The 25,381-nt window shown below is 50.9% G+C and overlaps 4 protein-coding genes across 9 annotated transcripts in view; 3 read left to right on the top strand and 1 right to left on the bottom strand.

The window, feature by feature from the left end:
- Positions 1–5,413, bottom strand: part of NPRL3 (NPR3 like, GATOR1 complex subunit) — a 43,224-nt gene extending 37,811 nt beyond the window's left edge. For 4 of the 6 annotated variants that reach the window (XR_011155296.1, XM_069030058.1, XM_069030060.1 and 1 more), the window contains exons 1-2: positions 5,256–5,413; positions 4,049–4,118 (exon numbers count right to left, since the gene is read on the bottom strand). Coding sequence is in view for 3 of the 6 variants with exons in the window: in XM_069030058.1 (XP_068886159.1) it covers positions 4,049–4,118; positions 5,256–5,373 (188 nt within the window). In the remaining 3 variants the exon portion in view is untranslated. The remainder of the gene's footprint in view (positions 1–4,048; positions 4,119–5,255) is intronic. The other 2 variants (XM_069030069.1, XM_069030063.1) reach the window with 1 other exon arrangement.
- A 5,429-nt stretch (positions 5,414–10,842) lies between these two features.
- LOC138118791 (hemoglobin subunit pi) lies at positions 10,843–12,814 on the top strand. Its single transcript, XM_069030005.1, has 3 exons — positions 10,843–10,972; positions 11,903–12,107; positions 12,650–12,814. The coding sequence occupies exons 1-3, from the start codon at positions 10,878–10,880 to the stop codon at positions 12,776–12,778; spliced, it is 429 nt and encodes a 142-aa protein (XP_068886106.1). The 5' UTR covers positions 10,843–10,877; the 3' UTR covers positions 12,779–12,814.
- Positions 12,815–15,184: 2,370 nt separating this feature from the next.
- LOC138118980 (hemoglobin subunit alpha-D) lies at positions 15,185–16,160 on the top strand. Its single transcript, XM_069030391.1, has 3 exons — positions 15,185–15,326; positions 15,441–15,645; positions 15,981–16,160. The coding sequence occupies exons 1-3, from the start codon at positions 15,235–15,237 to the stop codon at positions 16,107–16,109; spliced, it is 426 nt and encodes a 141-aa protein (XP_068886492.1). The 5' UTR covers positions 15,185–15,234; the 3' UTR covers positions 16,110–16,160.
- A 2,256-nt stretch (positions 16,161–18,416) lies between these two features.
- On the top strand, positions 18,417–19,255 carry LOC138118979 (hemoglobin subunit alpha-A). Its single transcript, XM_069030390.1, has 3 exons — positions 18,417–18,554; positions 18,702–18,906; positions 19,028–19,255. The coding sequence occupies exons 1-3, from the start codon at positions 18,460–18,462 to the stop codon at positions 19,154–19,156; spliced, it is 429 nt and encodes a 142-aa protein (XP_068886491.1). The 5' UTR covers positions 18,417–18,459; the 3' UTR covers positions 19,157–19,255.
- The last annotated feature ends 6,126 nt before the right edge of the window (positions 19,256–25,381 follow it).

Genomic DNA, 25,381 nt, shown 5'->3' with positions numbered 1-25,381 from the left:
TACTGAAAAAATGAATCTGATAAAAGCTTTATACTATCCCACATTAGAAAGGGGAGACAAACTGAAAACCTCCAACAATCACTTAATACAAAACACAGCAGATTTCTGCCAGTCACGCTGAAAAGAGAACGTAGAGAAGCTAAATGACAAACTACACAAAGGGGTGATATTACAGGAAGGGTGTTTCAAGGAATGGGTGGATGAATGGAAAAGCACAGGCTTACAGAAAGGAAGCCTTTCAGAACAAATACAAGGAAGAACACTGGAGTCCAGTGAAAGAGGGACAGAGGAGACAGAAATGTTATCACAGGAGAACTACTGTTTGTTAGAAAGGAACATTCACATCCTTGTTTGTCAGTAACTTGGGTTTTTTATAACAGAAGCATTTGCTAAATTTGCTGAAACTCCTTCAGTTAGTCAGCTCTGCTACTAAAAATGTGAAGTCTGCTGTAACATATGTTACTATATGTGCCTCCTCATTAGAATATTTGCTTGCTGGCTGTACCACCTTCAGAAAAACTACAAAAACCCATTTCAAACCAATTTAACATAGCATTATCTTATGACTTCAAAGGAGTAATTGCCTCATATTTTTTCAGGGAAAAGAAAAAATCTAGCAGGCATCTCCATAAAGATTGGGCGGAGGTGTATTCCTGGTAAAACACTCAGAAACTGAAGGATGTTTTTGAAAAGTGCAAATGATGAAAGGCTGAGAAGAAGCCAACAAAGAGAGACACTTGACAAGCAATTTGTTTTGACAGTGACAGTCTTCTGAATACCTTTTTGTTGCATGGCCACCATCAACACACCTCAAACACTTTTGCTGCTCAACTTGCTTTTAGCAGGAAATAAAATATGTATTCTGAGGACCTAAACACAGCTCCATTGAGCAGAAATTAATACAGGCAAACACACACCAGTAACCTGGAGGAAGGATTATTATGAATAGGCTGCCATTGTCTATAAAAAACCAAAAAGCCTAACAATGACCAGGAAATTGAGATTGGAGGCCAAAAGAAATCCAATTATCTATACAAATATACAAGGAAATGGAGTTAAGGCACCTAAACTGATCTAATCTTGTCCTTTCTGAGACCATGAAGAAATACATGCACCTCAACTGCTCTAGGAAAGGTCAGCTCCAAATTAATTGATCTGGGATCCAATAGCTCAGGGAAAAAGCAACAGTAAATCTTACCTAGGACACAATTGGTACTAGACTGCTAATAAATTAAAGACAGCCATCCAGTATAAAAAAGGATGACTCCAACCCTCTTAAGAACTATTGCAGCTACAAGATAAATCTGAAATAACCTTTGTGCTGAGCATGCAGTGGGAAAAACCCAACACTACAACATTATCAAACTTGCCATACCCCATCAACTCAACCTACCAGTCTGCCCACTCCACAGCCTCAATTTGTGCCACCAAAACCACCCACGGGTGCTACTGACACACAGGGATTGAAAGGAGCCTTTTCCCAACTCTTTCTCGACAAAGTCTTCCAAAAACAATACAAAACCACTTCATAAATTCTTTTTATTGTGGACAAGTCCAGACAGAAAATCATCACCACCAGAAAACAGACTGGACTTGATGCTGATGAACTCTCTCCATGGACTGAATGCACTGAGTGTCCAAGAAGGGAACTGCTGCGCTGCAGAAGGATCTTACAGGGATGGAGCTGCCACTGAAGGAATGGCTCTCACAAAACCAGTTGCTCCATTTCTGGTCTCTACAATCTGATCTTCAGTGGAAACACACAAACTGAAGCAAAAATTCATGTTGGTGAGGAAAAAAAATCAATGATGATATTGGTTGCACGGCACATGAAAGTTAAACCCCTTTTCTTTCCCAGCTTACAAATCAGGTGCATCTCCCTCCCTCCAGGGGATCTGCACTTTCCTGCCTCCACTCTTCCCTTAGAATCTCTTCTATTCCAAGGCACCAACTTCTGTTACTCCTAAAATTGCCAGACACAAATCAAAGTTGGAGCAATCTGTTGCAGTTTTGAAGATGCCTTTTTGTCCTCTGCTGGAAGAAGCATCTGTGTACTTAAAACTTGCATATTTTTTCCACCTCTATCAGCCAGTGAAAAATATGAACTTAGTCAACAAAGCTCTCTTGTCTAATTTAAATTAACAGCACTCAGTATATAAAGAGCATCAGCGTGTTCTTCTACTAGCAGGTTCCACTGAAGAGGATACATTTGGCTGTTACATCAGTTGTGTAGGATGCAGGGGACTTCAGAGTGATAATTACACTGCTGTTGGGAAAAAGCTTTCAGTAAAAAATCTGGAAACTAACACAATTTTGAAAGGGACTTTGAATTTCAGAAAGCAAATGCCCAGCCATGTAAGCAGCACGAGCAGTGTGCTGGACTCCAATATCCAGCATCTAGAAGAAATAAACTTTCTGAGCAAATTAAATGCTGCTGCTCTTCTATTTCTATTTCATATGCATGGCAGATATAAGCAGATCTGAAAAAAATATTTAAAAAACACCAAAAGTTTAGTAACAAATACCTGACCAGGAGATGAAGCATGGATGAACTTTCATGCCCAGCATTCTAGACATCACTACAATCTAAATACTTGTTTAGTGTAGGTTACATGCCAGCACATTCAATCTAAAAATCCATTTCAGGAAAACACCAGCAGTTTTCTCATCTGACCATGATTTGAAATGATAAAAGTTTTTCCTACATCTCTGCAGTAACCACATATTGTATCACACTAATTCAGCAACACAGCAACATACAACACAGCCACACATTAAGTGCTTTGTCCAACCTGCCAAAACGGCAGAGGCAACAAGAATCAGTGTCAGACAGAAGCTGGTATCATTCCAACACCTTCTTAATCTATCTAGGGAACTTCTAGAGCCAGGGGTTTGAACAGCAACCCTGAGATAACCAGCAAATGTGTCCACTGAGCCCTCCTGCCGTCCACAGCCCAGTCTGAAAAGCCAGTCACCAGTTCCCAAACATAGAAATGCTTTGCTCCCACTGGAGCTGTGCCCTGTCCATGCTGCACTCACTGGACACACAACCAAAGGTTGCGTTTGAAGGTTTCAAAGGCATCAGAAGAGGCAGGAGATACAAGTGACCTCAAGCAAAATGTGTTTTTGTAAGATCCCAGTCCTGGAAAACCAAATTAACTGATGATGTTTACAGTCACGTGGATGATTTTAATTTCAGCTAAACCATTCTCAGTCATAAAGATAACAACAAGCTTACATTTTTTGGGGGGGAAAGCGATGATTACTTCTTTAGTACTCTTATATAAGAGAAGAGCAGCAACTTCTCCTTTTTATTAATACTGGAGATTAAAATACATATCACAAAAAAGATCTGCAAGTGAACTATGGGCCAACAGACAAAAAACCTTTTTCTCTCACAGATTTCTCTCGTTATCTAGTAGTGATAAATTTAGAACTATGCAGCAGATTTCAAATACTCAGAAAAAACTAATTAGAGGGTCCATCCATACATCCACACATGCTGAACGCCACACTGCCTATTTTCAGTGTGTTTGTTACCCTCTGATTTCTGTACTTAAAAACTCTCTTCAAGTCTCAGTTTCCTTTTGAGCCACTGTGTCACTCCACTGACACAATGGCAGCTCTGTCTGGAGAAACAAAATTACTTATTCATTAGTGCACAGCAATTCCATATGACCATTACATGAGCTAGGGAAGAAGTTGAGGCAACTGAATAATATATCCAGTTAGAAGTAGGCAGGTAAAGGAAAGTGGGATTTTGCCAAAGGATTAATACTCCCTAGTTTTGAAAGGGTAATATTGCCTTTCTAATGAGCACAGAATACCTGACCTATGCCTTGCCCAGAAAACAGCAGATTCAGCAGCATTCCCTCATGAGACAGTCCTCGTTACTAAGCACTAAGTTGCTCATAACTTGATATTAAAGCATTTTTTTGCCAGGTTGTCTTCTATACAGTCCAAGAGAATGTGCCTAGGAACTAGGAGGCAAGAGACCAGGAGGCTGTCTCTCTGTTTCTTAGACCAGAAGAAATGTTTTCCCTCGTACCTGGAGTCCCCATCTTGATCTTCTGCGGTGTCACCAGAGCCATTCACAGCATATCGACTCCTTGGTTTGTCTGAAGCAAAAAATAAAGATAAATTTACCCAGGAACAATCTGCTTAATGTGTGTTTGTATGTTTTTCTACTCTCACTCAAAAGAATGTAAAAAAAATAGGAGAAAATTTTTAAAGTGAAACATTCACAGAAACTGACACCGGTAATAGTTTGCAGTTCAAGAGTGAAAAGTAAAATTCTGGCCAATGCAATTTCCCTCCTTATTGCTCAGGTTTTGGGATAACTATAACGCTCCTGCAGTCTCAGGAAGGGAAATCCTTTACCAACAAAAAAGCAGGAGGGGGTTGGCAGGGAAGCAGTCAGCAAAAAAAAAAATCTTTTCAGATTTTACCTATAAAAATGAACAGGGATTTAGAGACAATTCTCTCCTGATAAAGTGACTCACAACCTAAGCAGGAGAGTCAAAACTTCTCCTGACATACAGCAGTTAACACGCAGCCCAAATCACACAGCTTCATCACCCCGCAGCACCTTTAGGCCCTGCACCAATGCTGGTCCCAGTCCAGCCACAGGCACTGTCCCAAATCACTTGCCTCAAAGGAAGAGGGACAACCAGTGCTAGCACCTGAATAGTCCCATGGTCCTGTTTTCCAGGAGAAATTAAACCTCCCCCAGCCCACTATTCAAGACCACGGACTAAAGTTTCATAATTTCTACCCATTACTGGTTAGAGCTAAAAGTGTTCACTGAATCCCTGCTTCCAAATCAGTGCCTTCCTTCTCATCCTACCTCCTCCTTCCCCTGCAGCACCCAAAACCCACGGCATTCACCTGCCCCAGGGACAGCAATAAGGCACCGGGTGGATAAAGACACCTGGCACTAATGTGGTTCAATCGACCTGGGACGGTGACGGGTCCAGGGGTACCCGGAGGGATTGAGAGCACCTGCAGGGCAGGGGCTGAGAGGGGCAGAGTCCCACGGGGGCTGTGAGCGGTGCGTGTGTGACGGGTGCCAGGTACCCACAGACAGTGAGAGGGGTGCCAGGCCCCACGGACAGTGTCAAGGATGTGAGGGGGGTTCCGGGCCCCCACGGTGGGTGTGAGGGGTGCGTGTGGGGTACCAGCGCCACAGGGGGAGGATGCCAGGCCCTGGCGGCGGCTGCTGCGGGCGCGGGGCAGCCGCAGCCCCCGGCACTTACTGTCCTGCGCGGCGGGGTGCTCGGCGCCGCGCTGGAACGGGAAGCGGAACAGCAGCTTGTTGCCGCGGCTGCCCGAGCTCACCAGGATCACGCTGATGGGGCTGGTGCTCTCGCCCATGCCGGCTCGGCTCGGGCTTCCCGCAGGAAGGGCCCGGCCACTGCGCCTTCCGCTTCCGCCGCGCCGCTACCGGCACCGGCGGGGACAGCGCGGCCGCGCCGCCGCCTCTGCCCCGTGCCCCTGCCCGGTGCCTCTGCCCGGTGCCCGTGCCTGCCGCCCCTGCCCAGTGCCCCTGCCCGGTGCCCCTGCCCGGTGCCCGTGCCTGCCGCCTCTGCCCCGTGCCCCTGCCCGGTGCCCCTGCCCGGTGCCCGTGCCTGCCGCCTCTGCCCGGTGCCCCTGCCCGGTGCCCGTGCCCGGTGCCTGTGCCTGCCGCCTCTGCCCCGTGCCTCTGCCCGGTGCCTCTGCCCGGTGTGGCCCTGCCCCTCCATCCTACGGCCCGTGCCCACTGCAGCCCAGTGCCCCCAGTTCCGACCAGCACCTCACACACAGCTCCATCCCCAATACAGGCAAGTGACCCCAGTTCTGACCAGCAACTCATGCCCCCACGGCTCGTTCCCAGTGCAGCCCAGTGCTCCCAGTTCGTACCAGCACCTCACCCACATACCCATCCCCGGTTCTGACCAGCACCTCACAGCCCAGTTCCCAGCATAGCCAAGTGTCCCCAGCTCAGATCACCACTTCACACACAGCCCCATTCCCAGTACAGCCCAACGCCCCCAGTTCTGACCAGCACCTGGCACATACTTCCCCTCAATCATCCCAGTGCCCCATGGACCCACTCCCTGTTCCACACACTCCCACTTTATTCCAGTGCTTCACGTGCCTGCAACCAGCACCTTCCAGCTCAGCCCAGTGCCCCCAGCATGGCCCAGCAGCCCCAGTTCAGGCCTGTTCCCAGAGAGTGCCTGGTGCCCCAGCCCTGGATCCCTCCACAGGAGCTGCTGGATCCTGGACTGCTCAATGCTGTTAGTTGGCCACTTTGGGTCATTTGTGGGCTTTCAGCCAGTTCAGTCATTAACTGCACAACTTTCCTAAGAGCTGGTAGCAAAGAGCAGCGAGGGCTCATCACCCCCCTGCCCCCAGACCCCACTGGGTTATCACCCCCATGGAAAGAATGGACAGGCACTGGAGCTGCCTAGGGCAGTGCTAGAATCTCCATCCCTGGAAGTATTCAAAAAACATGTGGATGTGGCACTTTGGTTTAGTGGTGGGCTTGACGGTGCTGGTTTAATAGTTGGACTCGATGACCTCAGAGGGCTTTTCCAACCTTAATGATTCTGTGATACCAGGGTGCCTGCAGCGGGGCAGCTGTGGAAGTCACCCGTGGGCTCCCTGTGCTCATGGAAAGGCTGGCTTGGGCTTGTTGCTTGTGTTCACTTCACAGCTCTGATACACCCTGCCTCGTGGTTCCTGTGCTTTTACTCCTGCCTCTGGATTAGGAAGGGTTCCATTACTCCCCTGGCAGCAGTCTTGGTACTTTCATTTTTTTTGTGTTTAACCGAGATCAGAAGTTATCAGCAATTATATTTGAGGATGCCCTGAGGTTTTATGCAAACTCTTCTGTATTTCATTGCATTACTTAGATGCTTGGACACTTTCAGATATCCCCACTCTGAGTTTTACTCTGCAGTCCCCCCACGGACATGGGACAGAGGTGAGTGGCTGAAGAGGGAGATGAGTAGCCCCAGCAGGGTGTAATCTGCAGGGCCATTCTGCACAAGGCCAGAGATAACAACTGAGCAAGAGAAGGTAATGCTGAGGGGAGAGTGTTGTCATGGGGTGATTAAAGACCAGTCATATTATCACAGCAGAGCATTCCTCCTGCACAAGCACTGGGCTGTCACGTTAAAATTTCAGTGTGTCTGCTTCAAAATATAATTTTACTTTCTTAAATAATAAATTATAGGCCTGTCATTCCCAGCTCTTGAACATTTAGTTGTAGTTAGCCTTGTAGTTTAAAGCAATGGTTGCAAGTTCTTCAAGCCCTGGTAGGAAATTAAAGAGTAAAGCCAGGATTTAGACTCCACTTTTCAGACTTTCAAAATTTAATATGCCTCAAATATTTCAGAGTTAAAGCAAATGTATGAGCCCCTTTATCCACAACATTCTCCTTGAGTGGAAAGCAGTCCCTGTGGATAACAGTGGCCTGTGGAGAAAGTTATACCTGATCTCACAGTGATGCCATTCAGTTGGAGTTACAATCAGGGCTGTTGGAAATTAGAATCCCACTTTTACAATCAGCTAACAGGCCTGTTGCTTGCTTCTGCTGTTTAAAATGAGAAACTCTGGTAGCCAGCTTTTGGAACAGAATTTTGGTTAAAAAAGACCTACATTAATTTAAAAAAAAAATCACCTTTGGGGATTTCATGACAAAGATTCATGACCTGCCCAAGGGTGGACATTCTGGAATGGGTCTGTGGATCATTGTGAGAAGCAGCAGCAAGACAGGAAGGCAGGTTTGGTGGGGTTTCCCAGAGGACATGTCTTCACTACTTGCCCTGTCACATAGGAGCAGCAGTGATCATGTTGTCCAGCTCTTTGCATTCCTGAGGCCAGGAGCCCCCTGTCTCACTACCCCATGGGTAGCTGGAGCACTGGAATGAGGAATTTGGCTGAGAGGTTCATGCAAAGCTGGAGACAGTCATTTTCCATGTTGTGTTGAGGATCAGGCTTCTCCCACCAGGCATGTTCCTGAGGAGTTCCCACAACAATCCCCGGCACAGCCCTGATCCTGGGTGAGCAATGAACTCCTTCTAGCAAACCACTGTCACCTTTTGGCTGCTCTGGCTTCTGTGATAGTGCAGGAGTAACTCTCAGAAAATGAATTCGAATTCCATAATGATTTCAGTGATGATGAATCCTCCTGTGCAGACGTCACTCTGTGTGCACACAAACCTTAATCCTGCAGTCACAGAGGACCAGTGCCCAGGTTACACAAAATAGGAAGGAGTCCTGATGGTCTGTGCCTTATCCCCGTGTTTATCTGGGTCACAGCTTGGTTGAGTAACCCCTGAATAAAAGCACTCTCACTGAGAAGAGCTTGGAGCACAGCCATGCAACACATCATTTAAGAGGCAGCGCTTTGGGGAGGAGGCAAAAACTTTATGTAAATGGATATTTCACAACAGCATCTTTATTTTCAAAGTAAATTTTCTATGGGAAAAGTCCAAGTTTTGGAAATGTGTGTAGCAAGGGATGATTAATACAGCCTCTCTTGATACTGCCATCCATTTAAGTTGTATAAACTGAATGTCATGTCGTCCATGCCCTGGCTCTGCCTATGCTGTCAGAGGCACTTTGAGTTGGAGACTGCGCTGCTCTGCATCTGTGTAGCCAGACAGAGTGAGCTCTGGGTTTTCAGGGCACGTGTATGGCACTACCAGTGGGAAGGTATACAAAGAGCCCTCTGATAATATTCCCTGTGGTAGAGCAATTGTCCTCCTTGGGTCTCAGATGAGTCCCCTTTTATATCCCCTCTTAAAGTGAGTGGATTACCCAGCCTGTGGTCAGGAGGACTGAGGAGGAGCTGTGGCACTGAACACAATCTGAAATTAAATCCCAGAAGAGTTGTTGGCGTCCACAGAGGGGATGATAATTCAAGATCACCAAACCCAGCCAGGCTTGCAGACTCAGAGGCCCCCAGTGCTTTGTGCCTGCCTTTTGGGAAAGCCCAAGGTTTATTCTAATTGTGTGACAGATGGCATGCAGAGAGGCTTAAATTGGAGCCCAGTGCAGAGTACAAGGGGTGGATCAGAGCCCTTCTATAAGTGCCACTTGCCCCAGGAAAGTGGGGACAGCAGAGGATACAGAAGTTTCTGTCTGACCCCATCCCTGGTTCTTACCACACCACTGGTTCCTTCCCACCTGAGCCCAGGATGCAGTGGCAGAGGCACAGCCCCAGGAAAGTCGTGTCTATTTGTAGTGCATAGATCAACTCCTTCAGGCTATGGAGTCTACTTAGAGAGGAGAGACCTATCCCCATGTGACAGCACAGAAGAGATTGCTGCCATACACACAGCACCTCAAACCCAGCACCTTCCCAGCAGCACAGCACAGCACAGCACAGCACAGCTCCCCGTGGCTCCTGAGAGGCTCCAAGGCCAGTGCACAGTCCTGTGGGACACCTGTACTTCAGGACAGGTATCCATAGGCTGGACATGCTCCAGTCCATGCATGACCCAAGGATCATTAGATCCCTAGAAGGGCTTAGCAGGATGACCATGGCTGGGAAACACCCTCTGTAGCAGTGGGTAGTGTTGCTGTGAAACACAGACATCTCTGGCTGAGACACACCAACCTTCTCCACACGAGTGTGTAGGGCTGCTTGGGCAGAGAACACTATCTGACCCCTCTGACAGTGCTCTGCACACAGCTGCCAGCTCTCAGTGGTGATGTCTGAGGCTGCTGTAGTTTATCAGTGTGGCAAAGAGATTTACCTCTGCTTTATGGGCTGGCAGGATATTTATTCCCAGAGGTTCTGCAGCAACCATCTCCAGTAGGGTATTTCTTTGACACTTTGCCCTCTTATCTGTGATTACAGACCCGTGCTGGTCTTCATTTTGCTTGTTTGGTCCTTCACCCATCTAGTGGGCCCGTGCCCTGATGGTACCAGCCATCTGCTGTGGGACCAGGAGCTCCTGTGCATGTCCAGCACAACACAGCCAGCACCGATTGGGATGCTGAGGGCTGTTTTATGGTGCAGGGGACAATTAGCAGTGAGATCACACAGTTAGAAATCAAAGGTGTGCAGTCTGAGGATGACAAAAAAGAAGTCAGACTGGGCTTTCTCACACACACACTTTTTTCTAGCACCATACTCAATTTCACAAACTCTCTATTCCTATTCTATCCAAAGTGATCCTTACTACCAGTGCTGTTACAAGCAGCAATTGTAATCTGGGTACCTAATTCTTTGCAAGAGGCTGGCAAAGTGAAGTCCTGAAGCAAATGGCAAAATCTGCACTTACTCTTAAAAAAATCAGGATTTCACTTCTCCTCTGAACTACACTACAGACCTCCCAGCCTGTCCCTACCATTCCCTACAAAGCATTTTATGTGAAATATTGTACATGGTGCAGCCACGTATCCTGGAAGTGGCTGGGTCAGAAGGCCCAGAGTCTCGTGTTCACATCTGTGAACCAAGGGAAGAAACACAGACTCCTCTCCAGGCTCCTTAGTATGCTGGAGTCCACATGCTCCTCCACTTAAAGATGTGTCCTACTGCTTCATCAATGGAATTTTGCAGCATTATATCTCTGTTCATGTATCAATACATGTCCAGACAATTTCTTTGGACCACATGGTGGCTAGGTTTAGAAGCAAGAAGCTGATAAGGCCAGTGGGCAAGGACGGCAGTGTGCTGACCCTTGCTGAAGTAGCCAGTGCCTCTCAGGAGATAAGCGTCCCCCCACTCCATGAGTGGGCCTCTGGAATGACCAATGAGTGTGGACAGGCACCAAGGTCTGCTCCCCCCTTCCCCTTTATAACCAGGGCTGCCAGGGTGGTGAGTCCAAACCTGCTCCGAGCTGTCACTCCAAGGGAACAGAGCCAGCACCACCCGCACAATGACTCTGACCCAAGCCGAGAAAGCCGCCGTGGTCACCATCTGGGCCAAGGTGGCCACCCAAGCTGATGCCATTGGGGCAGAATCACTGGAGAGGTAAGGCCTCAGCAGTCCCCCAAAGAGGGCTTTGCTATCGGGATGCATCTCATGTAGAACTTGGGTGAGTGAGAGCAGGCTGGGACCGGGGAGACTTGATGGAGAGTTGTGCTGTTTGATATGTAATCTTCAGGAGTTATATCTGTGCTACTAAATGCTTCAAAATCTAGCAGTAAACCATGATTTTTTAAACAATTTAATAGGGTTTTGTTTCTCCTTATAGCCGTACAGAAGAATTCATAGCCAGAAGCACTGGCGAGGAATTCAAAGTCATTCCTGCTCGGTGTCCTAAACACCATTATCCCTGTTAGGGGATAAACTTGAAGCAGTTTATTGTACAAGTGATGTGCTTTCTCTTACAGTTTTTATCCATTAAGAGAATAGCTATCCACCAAACTCACTGGATGCTCAGGTTCCATTGTTCCAGTTGGTAAGTAACAAACTGTTAGGAAACAAGACAGCTGGATCCCCTGCATGAAGCATGGCACAGTAATTCAAAGTCCATACCAATGAAGCAAGCTGGCACAAAAGGGTCTGTAAATATTCAGAAATTCTCATGTTATTCAAAGTGATTTTAATACTATTTACAGCTCACTTGAAAGTATTGCGATCCTCCTTTCAGGATTCTGAGTACTACTGATATCAATTCTGGTTTTTTCATTTCAGTTTGAAGGTCCTGGAAACTTGGTTATAGTATAATACAGGAAATTTGGTGACAATTTCGGGGTTTTGTTTATTAAAAACAAAACCAAACCTGAAACTACATTAAATTTTAAATATTTTTTAACACTTAATTCTTCTCTAGTATGTACAGATTAACCTGCTGTATAATCTGCATGTGCTGCAGAAGGTTTACACTGCGCTTGCTCTGAGGTTTTACCACCTCATACCATTTCTACTGCTGAGCATCTTCTTCTTGTTTTCCTCCAGGCTTTTCTTCAGCTACCCCCAGACAAAAACCTACTTCCCTCACTTTGATCTGAGCCAAGGCTCAGCTCAGCTCCGTGGCCACGGCTCCAAGGTCATGCATGCCGTCGGGGAAGCTGTGAAACATGTTGATGACATTCAAGGGGCTTTGGCCAAGCTCAGTGAGCTGCATGCTTACATCCTCAGGGTGGACCCCGTGAACTTCAAGGTGAGTGAGCACAGAAACTTTCAGGGGTGGAAACTGCCATCACAGAATCAGAGACCACAGGTCATGTGGGCTAATGGCAGCTTGATCCCTGACTGTGCTGCACAGCCTGCTTCTCATGTGATTTTTAACCTGGGATTGGGTCTTTTAATGGAAGTTCTGGCCCAGTGCAGGCAAAGAACTACTCAAGGGGCTCCTGTGGTTTGTGTTAGACAGGCTCAAATCTCTGCTGTTTTAGCTGTAATTCCTGAATCTGCCTCACACCTCAAGCTACATCACCTGTCTTGAACAAAGTTTTAATAAATTATGAACTTTGTTGCACTTGAGGAAGGAAGGGACACATGGAAGAGGGAGTGGGATCAAGCAGTGCCTTTTGCCCTATGCCAAAGACAGCTGTGCTTCTTCACTCCCATCTCAGGCAGCAGCACTGCCTGTGGGACACGTAGTTGTCATCCCAGAGCACACTGGGCCCAAGGTCCATTGCAGACCCCTACACTGATACCTGGTACTCATTATGATGGATTTCATGCTGCTTTGCCTTACAGCTGCTTTCCCACTGTATCCTGTGCTCTCTGGCTGCCCGCTATCCCAGTGACTTCACCCCAGAAGTTCATGCTGCGTGGGACAAGTTCCTGTCCAGTGTTTCCTCTGTTCTAACTGAGAAGTACAGATAAATGGCCTCAACAGAGGGTGAGGGAGACCCATCTACATCCCAGCCCTGCTGCCAGGCTCTGGGGTATCACCCCTTCCTGGGCAGCTCTTTAAATCCCCTCTGCAGGGGCTCAGTCATCTGCAAAACCCAATAAATAATTCAAATGTGAGCTATGGTCTCTGTGCTTTCATCTCAATGTGTTCTGCCCACACCTGACTGTTCAGGCAGGGGTGTTCTGAAATGTCTACACAATATGGAGGGGGAAATACTAAACTTTATAAATTAATGTACTAATTCATATACTAACAAACTTGTACTAATTCATGTGCCAGTTCAGTGGGGGTAACATAACATTCAGTAGGAGCAACATACCATTAAGCAGAAGCCCAGAATGGGCTGGAGCCCTATGAATGCAGCTGCTCACCGAGGTATATCCACCACAGGCTGACCAGGAAAGAGTCTTGTATCCTGCCAGGACATTGAATGGATCCAGGCTTTTTGCTTAACTTATCCAAAACCCATCCCAGCCTGTTGGGAATCAAACCTGCATTGCAGTGCAGGGCACTGTCCTGTCACGCCTCTCTCCATGGGGCATGGACATGGTATCTGATGTGCTTCATGCTGTGGGTTGACCCCACTGTGCAGCCACTGCACCCCAGCTGCCCACTCACTTCCCCCCTGCAATGGGATGAGGTGAAGGGCAAAGGAAAAATAAAACCAAGAAAAAGTTGGGGTCAAAATCAAACAAACAAACATAAATAATTGTTTAGTAAGTGAAGACTAAGTGGAAGCACGGGGAAGAAAATAAAACGGGGGATGCAAAGGCAATCACTCACCACATCCCACGGGTAGGCTGATGTTCAGCCAGTTCATGAGTAAAAACCATGGAAAACCCCCCTAAAACTCCCTCAAACCCCTTCTTTTCCCTTTGATGGCTGAGCATGGTGTTATATGGTTGGTCAGTTATCTTTGGTTAGTTGGGCCTATCTGCCTGGCTGTGTCCTCTCCCAGCACCTTGAAAGCTATTCCCTGGGTGGGGGCAGAGTGAGAAACAGAGACAGTCTTGATGCTGTGCAAATGCTGCTCAACAGAACCTGGAACATCAGTGTGTTACTGGGGGCAGTTTGGCCAAAACCTAAAGCACAGCACCATGTCAGCTCCTGTCTCAGAGACTTCTGGTGAAACAAACAGTGGGTGCACAGCCTTCAGCCTGCTCTGATAGCCAGCCTGAGCCAGCACTGCAAGTGGCAGTCCTCATCTCATCCATGGAGTTTAGGGACTGTGTTTGGACAAGGGGGAAAAAAGTGGTGTGGATGCTCTCAGACCACCAAATGGCTCTAAACATGTCACCACAGCAGCTTTTAAAGCATTCTGCATCCATGGATGTCAGGTAACCTGGAGGTTTAAATCCCTGACTGACATGCTCTGTCAGCATCTGGCATGTCCCTTACCCCATGTTTGCACCAACTCCTTCCTACAGAGGCTGAGAGAACGATGTGAGAGTCAGAGGAAATGGCCTCAAGTTGTGCCAGGAGAGGCTTAGGTTGGATATTAAGAAAAATTTCTTCACTGAAAGCATTGTCAGGCACTGGCACAGGCTGTCCTTGGCAGTGGTGGAGTCCCTGTCCCTGGAGGGATTTAGAAGATGTGTAGATGTGGCTCTTGGGGACCTGGTTTAGTGTTGGCCTTGGCGGTGCTGGGGGAATGGTTGGGCTCAATGATCCTAGACACCTTTTCCAACATTAGTAATCCTATTACTCTAAAATTCTGTTATTGTATGGCCAGCCACCATGTGCCCTGCGAGAAGTCCCAGCATTTATAGGGAGAGGCAGGAGCACACATGGGAATGGGAAGAAGGGAGGGAGTCCATGACTGACAAGCATGACAGGATGGACTTTGGGAAGACCATGAACCCAAAGAAGAGGTTGTTCCCTGCCTGGGTTTCTCAGGGGGGGGCTTGTCCATGGCTCCTAGTCAGAGGCCATGGGGCTCTTGGAGCAGAGAGGGGCTGGATGTGCCAAAGTCTGGAGGGGACCAGGGACACTTGTGGGACCTACCTCAACACCCTCAGAGCCAAGGAGGACCCTGGCCTCTCTGTGGGGAATGATGGATCACAACAGGAGGTTTGAGAACATGCCAGCCAGGGTGGAAAAGGCTGTGGCACGCATGGGACATGCCCAGGGCTGCTGCTGTCCATGGGGCAGCCTGGTAAGGTGCTGCCCCCAGCCCAGTTCTGGTGTTGGGCTGGTGCAGCAGGGCAGGACAGGCAGCTGGGCCCCCCAGGGGCCTCCTTAGGGCAGGGCCGCCTCGAGGCATCTGGGCCCCTCCAAGGCAGTGCCGCAGCCGCTCCCAGAGCCCAGCCATCCCCTTGCCCCTCAGTGTGATAAGATAAGGCTGGGTGGAGGTGCCAGTGGCTATAAGAGGCGTCCCTGCAGGTGCTGCTGCTACCAACCCCTGCCCACTCTTCCAGCCGCCACCATGCTGACCGCCGAGGACAAGAAGCTGATCCAGCAGGTCTGGGGAAAGTTGGGCGGCGCCGAGGAGGAGATCGGAGCCGAGACCCTGTGGAGGTACCGGCCTGGGGACCCCGTGGCCCGGGGGGACGAGGGGGTGGTAGCCCCACGGAGGGGCCAGTGTGGTGGGTCCGGCTGGGGTCAGCACCACTGACTGTCCCACTCCCCCAGGATGTTCCATTCCTACCCCCCGACCAAGACCTACTTCCCCCACTTCGACCTGTCACAAGGCTCTGATCAGATCCGTGGCCATGGCAAGAAAGTGGTGGCTGCCCTGGGCACTGCCATCAAGAACCTGGACAACCTCAGCCAGGCTCTGTCTGAGCTCAGCAACCTGCACGCCTACAACCTGCGTGTGGACCCCGTCAACTTCAAGGCAGGCGGGGGATGGGGATGGGGATGGGGATGGGGATGGGGATGGGGATGGGGATGGGGATGGGGATGGGGATGGGGATGGGGAAGGGGGACGGGGTCTGGGGACAGGGATCAGGATGGGGAGGCAGGGAACAGGGGACGGGGGACGAGGAATGGAGACTGAGGGACAGGGTCTGGGGACAGGGATCAGGGTGGGAGAAGGGGGTTGGAGGACAGGGGATGGGGAGGGAAATCAGAATGGGGAGCAGGGGATGTGGGACAGGGGATGTGAGACAGAGACCGGGATGGGGGCGTGGGGGCTGTAGTGGCGGTGCTAAGCCCTGTTTTGCCTTGCAGTTCCTGGCTCAGTGCCTGCAGGTGGTGCTGGCCGTGCGCCTGGGTAAGGAGTACAGCCCCGAGGTGCACTCTGCCGTCGACAAGTTCATGTCGGCCGTGGCCGCCGTGCTGGCTGAGAAGTACAGATGAGCTGTCAGCCGTGCTCGTGTAGCATCAATAAAAAAAGACTCCTTTGCTGCAGTAACGCGTCTGTTTGTGCCGGGGCCGGGGGCTGGGCTGGAGTGTGGCAGTGCTCCTGCCGGAGGGAGGGGGCTGCGGGTGTGATGGATGTGGTACGGGAAGGGCAGCGCCAGCCCTGGGCTCCCTGGGTGTCCCCCAGGGCCCTGCTCCCTTCCAACCCTCCCCTGCATGGGATGCAGCTGATGGCAGGAGCCAGGGAATCGAGCTGTGCCTGCATCCCTCCAGGGGGGCAGGGCGAAGGCTGTGCCAAGACAAATGTGATCTTTGCATCCCCTTGAAGGATGCCGGGGGGGTTGATGGGGGTGTAGGATAAATCCTGCCTGTCTCCATCTATCAAGATGGCTTTTTAGGACTTTATTAGGGAGCTATGTGCTTGCATGAGCTCCAGAAGCAATCAGAGAAATCATGGAGAGAAAAAAGTCCACCTCAGACCATTAAACACAAAGCCTGTTCTTGGACTCAAGCTCCTGAGTCACGAATGCCAGTCAACTGCCAGGGAAGAGCCTCCACACCTGCCCCAGGTGTCTGCTCTTCTCCTGGGACCTGGGCAGGGGAGGAATAGGATGGGCAAATCTGCAGTCCAGTATAGGGATACTGGTTTCAGGACTTTTGAGCCTGAATTTTAAAAAAATCAGTGATCACAGGTGGCGGGCTATGAGATACTAAACTAGCCCTGGGTTTGCTCTGTGCTGTGACACCAGAGGGAGGAGATGAGGTCCTGCAGGAGAGAGGTGCCTGAGTGTCCAGGTAGGGGGAAGGCAGGTGGGGGCACGCAGGGATCCTGCCTGCTCACAAACAGGCCTGGCAGTCCCTGACCACGGCAGCCCCTGCTCCTGCAGGTGAGCCCACAGCACTTATGCTCCATCCTCAAACACACCCCAGTCCACACCCCAGTGTGCTCATGTGCGTTTACACCTATTTGTTTTTGTGCCAGCAGTTTGAAGGGCTCTGCTACCCTGGCAGCTCCCCCCATGCACACACATGCAGCAGACACTGCCCTGCTGCTGCTTCCCAGAAAATCAGCCCCCCCGGCCCTCCCTCCCCATTCTGAAGTGGTGCCAGACTGAGCTAATCTCCCCTAAACACAAATGATAAGAACCTCAGCCATGGAGGAAACACGGGTGTGAACTATCACCTGCTGGTCTGTGCCACCTCCCAAACCTAGTGCAAGCTCTGCAAGCCCCCTCACCCTCCTTGTCTTCCTCACCACCTTCATCTTCCTCATCCTTGTTACATTCCTCACCTTCGTCATTTGGACCACACAGGGCCCACCACAGACCACTGTGGTCCCTTGTAACTGCCCAAAGAGCTTGCAGCAGTGCCCAGTGCTGATCCTGTGGCTCTGCCAAGTGTCCTCCCTGCCTAGAAGTCAGGGTCCCGCAGTGCCCCACAGCACCAGGACCAGCACAGACTGTGCAGGAGAGGGGGCTGGGGCAGGGGAGCTCCGGGGTCTGTTAGCAAAGAGACGTACGTGACTGTGGTTCAAGGAGCAGGTCGCACACTGTGGGGTGGTGTGGGATACACCGGTGTGGGGTATCCTGAGGAACAGGAGCAGGGAGTGCAGTGGGGCAGCTGTGCACAGGGACTGTGTTGCATGGCAGAGGGCTGTATAGGGACAGCACATGTGTGTGCAAGGACGTGTAGGTGTCAGCTGGCAGTGCGTGGAGGGGCAGTGTGTGTCCTGGGGCAGATCAGGGGTGTGTGTGCAGGCTGTTGGGTGGTCAGCCTGTACATGCAGGTGCACACGGGGCTGTGTGTGGGTGTGGGGCACAGAATCCCCGCTGCTGCTGTCCCAACACCTGGCCAGAACCCACCCAGGCTGTGCCAGGAGCACCCAGCCAGTGTCCCACCCCATGCCAGGAGGGGACACACACCGGCTCCTCTGCCAGTGCCAGTGCAGACCCTAACGACAACCCATGCCAGCCCAGGCACTACACCTAAACCTAAACCTCATCCTAACCCCAAGCCTAACCCTGCTGTCATGTCAGCGTGTGCCCGTGGGGCAGAGACCACCCACCTGGGCTGGAACAAGCCCTGACTGTAACCCTGACCCGACCCCGCGGTGCCGAGGCAGAGCCCCCCCGCCGGTGCCGGTGCCGGTGCCGGTGCCGGTGCCGGTGCCGGTGCCCGGGCGGGGCGGGGCGGGGGAGGACGGGCGGTGGCCCCGCCTGGCCGGGGTCCAGCACCCCCGGGACCGGGGCGGGGGGCGGGGGGCGGGCGGAGCCCCAGCACCGCATATAAGGGCGGCGGCGGCCAGCGGGGACACCCGTGCTGGGGCTGTCGAGGCAGAGGTGACATCATGGTGCTGTCCCCCAACGACAAGAGCAACGTCAAGGCCGTCTTCGGCAAAATCGGCGGCCAAGCCGAGGAGTATGGCGCCGAGACCCTGGAGAGGTACTGTGGCCGTCCCCAGCGTGACCCTCTCTCCTCTCCAGCCCCGACTCCCTCGCATCTGCCCCCTCTTCTCCCCATCCGCAGCTGTCTCTGTCCTGTGCCTCCCTGTCCCTGACTCACCCGTCTCTGAACCGCTCTGTTCTCCAGGATGTTCACCACCTACCCCCAGACCAAGACCTACTTCCCCCACTTTGACCTAGGAAAGGGATCTGCTCAGGTCAAGGCTCACGGCAAGAAGGTGGCGGCTGCACTGGTCGAAGCTGCCAACCACGTCGATGACATTGCTGGTGCCCTCTCCAAGCTCAGCGACCTCCATGCCCAAAAACTCCGCGTGGACCCTGTCAACTTCAAAGTGAGTGTCTGGGAAGGAGTGACCAGCCCTGGGAAGGGATGACCAGCCCAGCTCCCCTCCTGCACGCCTTGGCTACCTCCTTGCCTCATTCCCTTGCTCACCACATCCTTTTGCCTTTCAGCTGCTGGGCCAGTGCTTCCTGGTGGTGGTGGCCTGCCACAACCCCTCTCTCCTGACCCCAGAGGTCCACGCTTCCCTGGACAAGTTCCTGTGTGCCGTGGGCACTGTGCTGACTGCCAAGTACCGTTAAGACGTGTACCGTGGCTAGAGCTGGGCCCAACACACCACCAGCCCTCCGACAGCGAGCAGTCAAATGTTCTGAAATAAAGTCTCTTGCATTTGTGCTCCAGCTCTGGTGTCCTGCTCTGTGTGCTGCCTGCGGGAAGGGAGCGGGAGGGATGTGCTCTGGGGGTCTGAACTGGAGGTTCCCCCACCAGGTGGGTACATGGAGGAAATGGGCTCTGGTTTCGCTGTCCCTGAGAGGAGGCAGCATCTGGGGGGTGGTATCCAGCAGGCAGACACTGCTCTGCTGCCGTGGGGCTCTGGGAGCAAGCAGAGCATTCCTAGCTGCCAGTGGAGGGGGAGACTGGAAGATCTGGGGCTCCCTGCAGCCCCAGGATGTCCCACCAGAATTCCACGCTGGGATCCCCTCTTGCATCACCAAGCCTGTGCACCCTTGCTCAGGACAAAGTGTTGGAGGGCATCTCCTCCTGGAAATGTTTGCGGAAGACACAGGAGTACAGGGGCTCCTGGCACCTGTGACCCTCTGCCTGGTGGCAGTGTGAGAACACCCTGAGGACCTCCCTGTGCCGGGACATCTTTCTTTGCACACAGGGCTGTGCAGTGGTGGAAGACTGCTTCTGTCTCCACCTAATGCCCCATTGCTCGGGTGTCACTGTGGAAGGGTCCTGGGGAGCTGCAAGGGGAGTAGATGGGGCTCAGCTCCAGATCCAGCAGTGTGGGGTGGGTAAAGAGCACAAAAAGGAGCCCAGGACCTGTGCTGCTGTCTGCACACCCCCCCCCCCCCCAGCCCTTATCACAGCCCACAGCAGGGTGGCTGTGGTAGGGGGCTGATAAGGGAAAGTGTGGGCTCTGCTCCAGCTCTGGGTGTGGTGGGAGACTGGGCAACAGATAGTCCCAGGAGGCTACAACCTGCCAGGTGCTGAGTAAGGGCTGGAAGGTCCTTAGTGAGGGGGGAAGGTTCAAGGAAGCCTCAGGGTGGCTCACAAAGCTAGCTAAGGTTGCCACAAGGTCCTTTGATCCTTGGCATTGGCAAAGATGGACTCTTCCCTAGTCCCATGGCCTCCAGGCACTGTCAGTGAATGCACAGAGACAGGAGAAACTCCAATGACTCCAAAGAGAGAAGGAGGCCCTTCAGACCCCAGGGTTTCTTCTGCAGTGCACCTCAGGCATCATGATCTCACATGGCCACTGTACTGGCACCTGTGACCCACTGGGCATGATGAGGAAGGGAGGAGAAAGCCACACATGGCATCCCTGGGCAGTCTGATCTCCCTTTGTGCAGAGCAGGTGTTGGAGCTGGTTCCAACCCTGGGCAGTCTGATCTCCCTTTGTGCAGAGCAGGTGTTGGAGCAGGTTCCACCCCTCCAACCAGGAACATCACCCAGGCAGAGCTGTGGGCACAACTTCCCGGGGATTTCGTGGAAAACCAGGATATGGTGGGGACTCAGGGCACACAGGTGTGCAAGGAGGTGTGACCTGGTGTGGAAAGCGTTGGGAAGAGCCAGCATCAAATCCAGCACGGGCTTGGACTCCTGCTAACTCAACCACTAAGGGCTCTCAATGTCCTGAGCGTGGTGGGTACATGAAACGAGGTGTAAGAGAAGTGTGGGGACAATGTGTGTGTGAGGGGTGAAAGTGGTTCCCAGCTCGGCTTTAGCTCCTGACTGCTCCCAAGCCGTGCCGTGACCTCAGGCAGGACACGTCGGGCGGCAGTGGGCAGTGTCCTGCCTCTGCAGCACTTTCCCAGGGTTCTGCCCGGCCAGAGGACCGCTGCGCTGGTGTTGTCCCAGCCATTTGTCCCTGCTGCCACCAGAGGGGGACCTCAAGCCGTGGTGCTTTCCCGGGGCCAGGCAGAGGGTGCGCGGGCTGCGGGAAGCGGGGCTGCTGCGAGCGGGCTTCCAGCCAGCCCCGGATCCCGAGTGCTTTGGGGAGTGCTTTGGGGACGCCGGTGCCAGCTCGGACGGGGGGTGCAGGACCCCTTCCCATCCGTCTGTGTCCAGCGCTGAGAGTTCCAGCCCCGAGCCCCTTGTGCCTCCTGGCTCACAGCGCAGCGGCTCTCTTCACTGGGCATCCCTCGGTGACCACGGCTTCGTGTGCCCCAGGACGCAGCCTGCCCCACGGGACAGACACGCTGGCCACAGCTTGGCGCTCCCTGAGCTGGCATCCCTGCCCAGCTGCCTTGGGACCCACCAGCACCACAGCAGCCACGCTCTGGAGCGGGGCAGGTCAAATATTGCCCCAGGCTGGTTTTGCAGCTGGCTTTGCTGCAGCTCCAGTGCTGAGGAGAGAGTTGGAGGCAACTTCTGCATTGCCACAGCAGCAGCAGCCTGAAACAGCCCCAGGTGACGCTGAGGAGGTGGATTTGGAGACAAAGCCCCCTGATCCAGGCCATGGCAGCACTCAGGAAGCCGAGTCACACCAGGCAGCTTCAGCAGAAGAAGGAAGATGAATATCTCCAGGTCATGCCTGTTTTGATGTCTCCACTTTCTGCAGGCCTTTCTCAGCTCTCATTTATTCTTGATGGACAAAGCACCCGGGGTTCAAAGGTACCCCAGAACAGCACAGTGTTCTCTCCTGTGATGTCACCACGGCAAGTGGCATCTCAGAGCTCATTTTTATTGAAAGAGGAGCTAAAATGACATCAGGAAATGAGCTTGATGGTTATGGCTTACCTGATCACAGCACTTTCACCAGCCTCTTGAGGGGCTGCAAACAGCATTGTCCAGGTAGTTTGGATTCTAATCTTATTATGTTGGATAGATAGTCATGGCCCTAGAGAGGGTGTCCTGGAAAGGGACACAAAAATGTACTTCTGGAGGAGGTCAAGCATCCTAGGGGAGTTTAACAGGAATTCTCCATGAATTTTCTATCTTCCCACTGCTTCTCTGCTAAAATTTGATCTAGCAAACAAGCAGTGGGAAGATGGAGAATTAATTCCTCACTGGAAGGTGATCTTAGGAGAGCAGCTGAGCGATCCTTTTGCTGGAATGAGGAGGGAAAACATCATGTGTTTTACAAACTGTTCTTGTTTCTACATCCCATATTGGAATTCAATATGGCAATAGTGTAACCCATGAGTGGTGCAGCCAATAGGTCTTCTGCTTCTTTGCTGTGTTTGGACAGCCACTCTTTCCTAAATGTCAGATTTTCCCTGCTGAAATGATCTCTCTGATTTGTCTGGATCCTTTTGAATTTTAAGCCAGTGCTTGCATCCTCTCCAGCTCAGGAAAATCTGAGAACTTAATAAGGACATTCTCCACTACAACACAAGCTATTGATGACAGAACAGTGAATAATAATGGTAAACAAAGAACTGGAATCTGTCAAAGAAGGAAAACAGACTCATCTGAAAGGATTCATTCCTGGCAATGGCCATGATTACTACTCATCTCTTTCTTTGATTAAAAGTCCCACTGTTTGGCTGTTTTTTACTTGAAGCCGACTGGTTTGTAGTTCCTTGGTTTCCTCCTTTTACCCTGCTAATCATAAGAGACACAGTGGTCTCATTTCTGTGACCCCATCCCCCTCCCTCTTTTCCCAGAGATATTGCATGTTTGGAGGTGGCTTCCATCAGTTTTTGAGGTAAAGGGGATTTTTTTTTCAGGCAGGCAGTCTGAAAATAAGGAATGATTGAAATATACTTTAATTCAAACTTTTTGGGATCCTCCCACCTCCTCCACTGGCTGTTTTGGCAGTGGAAAAAGGAAAAGTGGTAGAAGACAGAAAATGAGCATTGATTAGATTTTCACTACAAAGATGGAAATTGAATAGAAATGCAAAAAATTTCTTCCTGCTCGTTGCCCTGTCTTCCCACCACACAGCAACCACCTGGGAGATTGATTTTGCTTGGAGCTGAGATGATAGGCAATGCTCTGCTGGTAACATCAGTGCTTCCTCTCTCCATGTGTTGTTTTTCTGTATTTTTCAGCAGCAGGAGATGCCATCTGGGGAGGGCACAGCTTTGGTTGTGTTCCTCCAGCTCCCACACAAGCAGTAATAGCAATTCCAGAGGGTACATTCCTACCTGTTGCCTTCAGCATCTGTCTGTTGAGCTGCTGCTGCTCATGAATTTGCTCCACCTTTCATAAACCTGCTGATCCTATTTGTTTCCACAACCTCCTGTGGCAGTGAATTCCAGAAGTTCATTCTCCCACCTGCTCCAAATAAAGTCCTTTTTATCCATTTGGAACCAATGTACCAGACTGATCGATGGCCTCCAACTCATCATGCATGTGCACCAGGTCCACGTTCTCTTTATGATTTTGTAGGGCTGGCATGTTTGCTCCCCCTTCTCCAGAGAAAAATCCCAGCCTCCCTGGAACCCCCTCATAGTGCAGCTACCCCACCCCCTTGATCTCAGTTATCCTGCTCAGGGCTCTATGTCCACAATGCTCTTACATCCTAAGAGGTCCTGTTGTGATAGGACAAGGGGTGATGGTTTTAAATGAAGAGGTTTGATTTAGATTAGATACAGGGAAGAAGTTTTTCACAATGAAGGTGGTAAAACATCGGCATAGGTTACTCGGAGAGGTTGGGATGCCCCATCCCTGGAACCTTTCAAGACCAGGTTGGATGGGGCTCTGAGCAACCTGACCTACTGGTCACCCCATGGCAGAGGGGGTGAGTTAGACAACCTTTAAAAGTCCCTTCCAATCCAATTTATTCCATGATTATAGGATTCTATGATCAGAGCCAGACCTGCACAGATGTGGGTGCACCAAGCTGTTACACAACAGGCAGGAGGTGCCCTCTTTCTTATTTTGTAAGCCCAAGTCCTTCCTGATGACATCACCACATTTTGTTGGCTTTTTTTTTGCTGCACATCAAGGCTGCAATCTTGATGAACCATCAGTGAGGACTCCAGCATCTTTTTCCTGAGCTGTAATAGCCAGTTTAAGTTCAGCCTCCTCTGTTTTAGATCATATTTCCCTATCCAGGTCACCCTCTTTGTCTACACTGAAAGGATTGACCTCCTGTTTTTCCGTTTGTGAGTAACACTGGGAGCTGCATGTAGCAGCATTCCACAGAGTACATCAAATATCCTTTCAGCAGTCTCCTGCAGTAATGGAGCATCATCTGACTTTTCTGTCAAAAGCTAAAACTCTGCAACTCTAACAGCAGAATTTTGGTCCCTAATCCTGGGATACAGTTCTTCATTATACTCTTCCTTCCCCTGTCACAGTGACTTCAAGTCAAGCTGCTGGGTGGACACAATTCAAGGAAGATCTGCCTGAAGATATTTAAAACAGAGAGTTTTCTAGTCAGTGCCACTTTTTTACTCCTTGCGCTGGGATCAAACAGAAATAGGGGATCAGACTGTGCCAGCTCTGTGCTCTCCAGAGACTTTTGCACATGGCCAAGAGGATCCCAGCTATGGATTTATGGAAAGCAATACAGCAAAATGTGCATTGCAGCTGCTCATCCAGAAAGCTTTTAGACATCCCTCAATAGTTGAGAAGCTGAGTGCCTTTATTAATAGTAGAAATGTATTTATCAAAATTCATGGATCAGCACTGTTAAAGCTCCATAAATCCAATTTGGACAGGCCACCATTATTTATTTTTCCAGGTTGTTGCCTCAAAGAGGGATACTTACAGTATATAATCCACACTTCTCCACAGGCCTGTTTGAAACACTGTAGGACATGCACTCTCACAGGGTCTTCCTCTTTCATCTGACTTCCTAATGAAGGGCTGCAATTTGGGACTCTTGCACCAAAGAGCAAGAAGCAGAAGTGGTCAGCCCTAACCATCACAGGGACACCGACACCGCATTCAGAGTGTCACTGAGTCAGACAGACGCCCTGGCCCCAGCATGGCCATGGTCCCTCAGGCTTCAGCATAAACAGAACCTCCCATGTGGTTTTCCGAGTCCTGTGGGTTCTTGATGCCACACAGGATGAGGCAGATACCACTGGAGCTGGATCTTCTGCCTGCCTGCAAGTCTTTGTGATCCACCTGCAGCACTGCCTGTGCAAGTGGAGGAAGCTTCAGCTTCCCCAGCTTCAGCCCCAACTCCAGCTCTGCAGCCAAAAGGAGACCCTCCCTGGCCCAAACTCATCCCTTCTGAGGCTGCAAGGCTGCTTAGCCAAAGGGAAAAGGAGCAGCCCAGACAGTCACTAAGCCAATGACAACATTTGCATGTCCCCATGTATTTGGGGCAGCTGTCAGTCTGGAGGAGGCATGTCCTACAGCATCCATCCACACAGCTACAGTGAACACTGGAATGCTTT

Source organism: Aphelocoma coerulescens, chromosome 14, assembly GCF_041296385.1.
Source record: "Aphelocoma coerulescens isolate FSJ_1873_10779 chromosome 14, UR_Acoe_1.0, whole genome shotgun sequence".
Classification (NCBI taxonomy): domain Eukaryota; kingdom Metazoa; phylum Chordata; class Aves; order Passeriformes; family Corvidae; genus Aphelocoma; species Aphelocoma coerulescens.
This window is presented reverse-complemented; position numbering and strand designations above follow the sequence as displayed.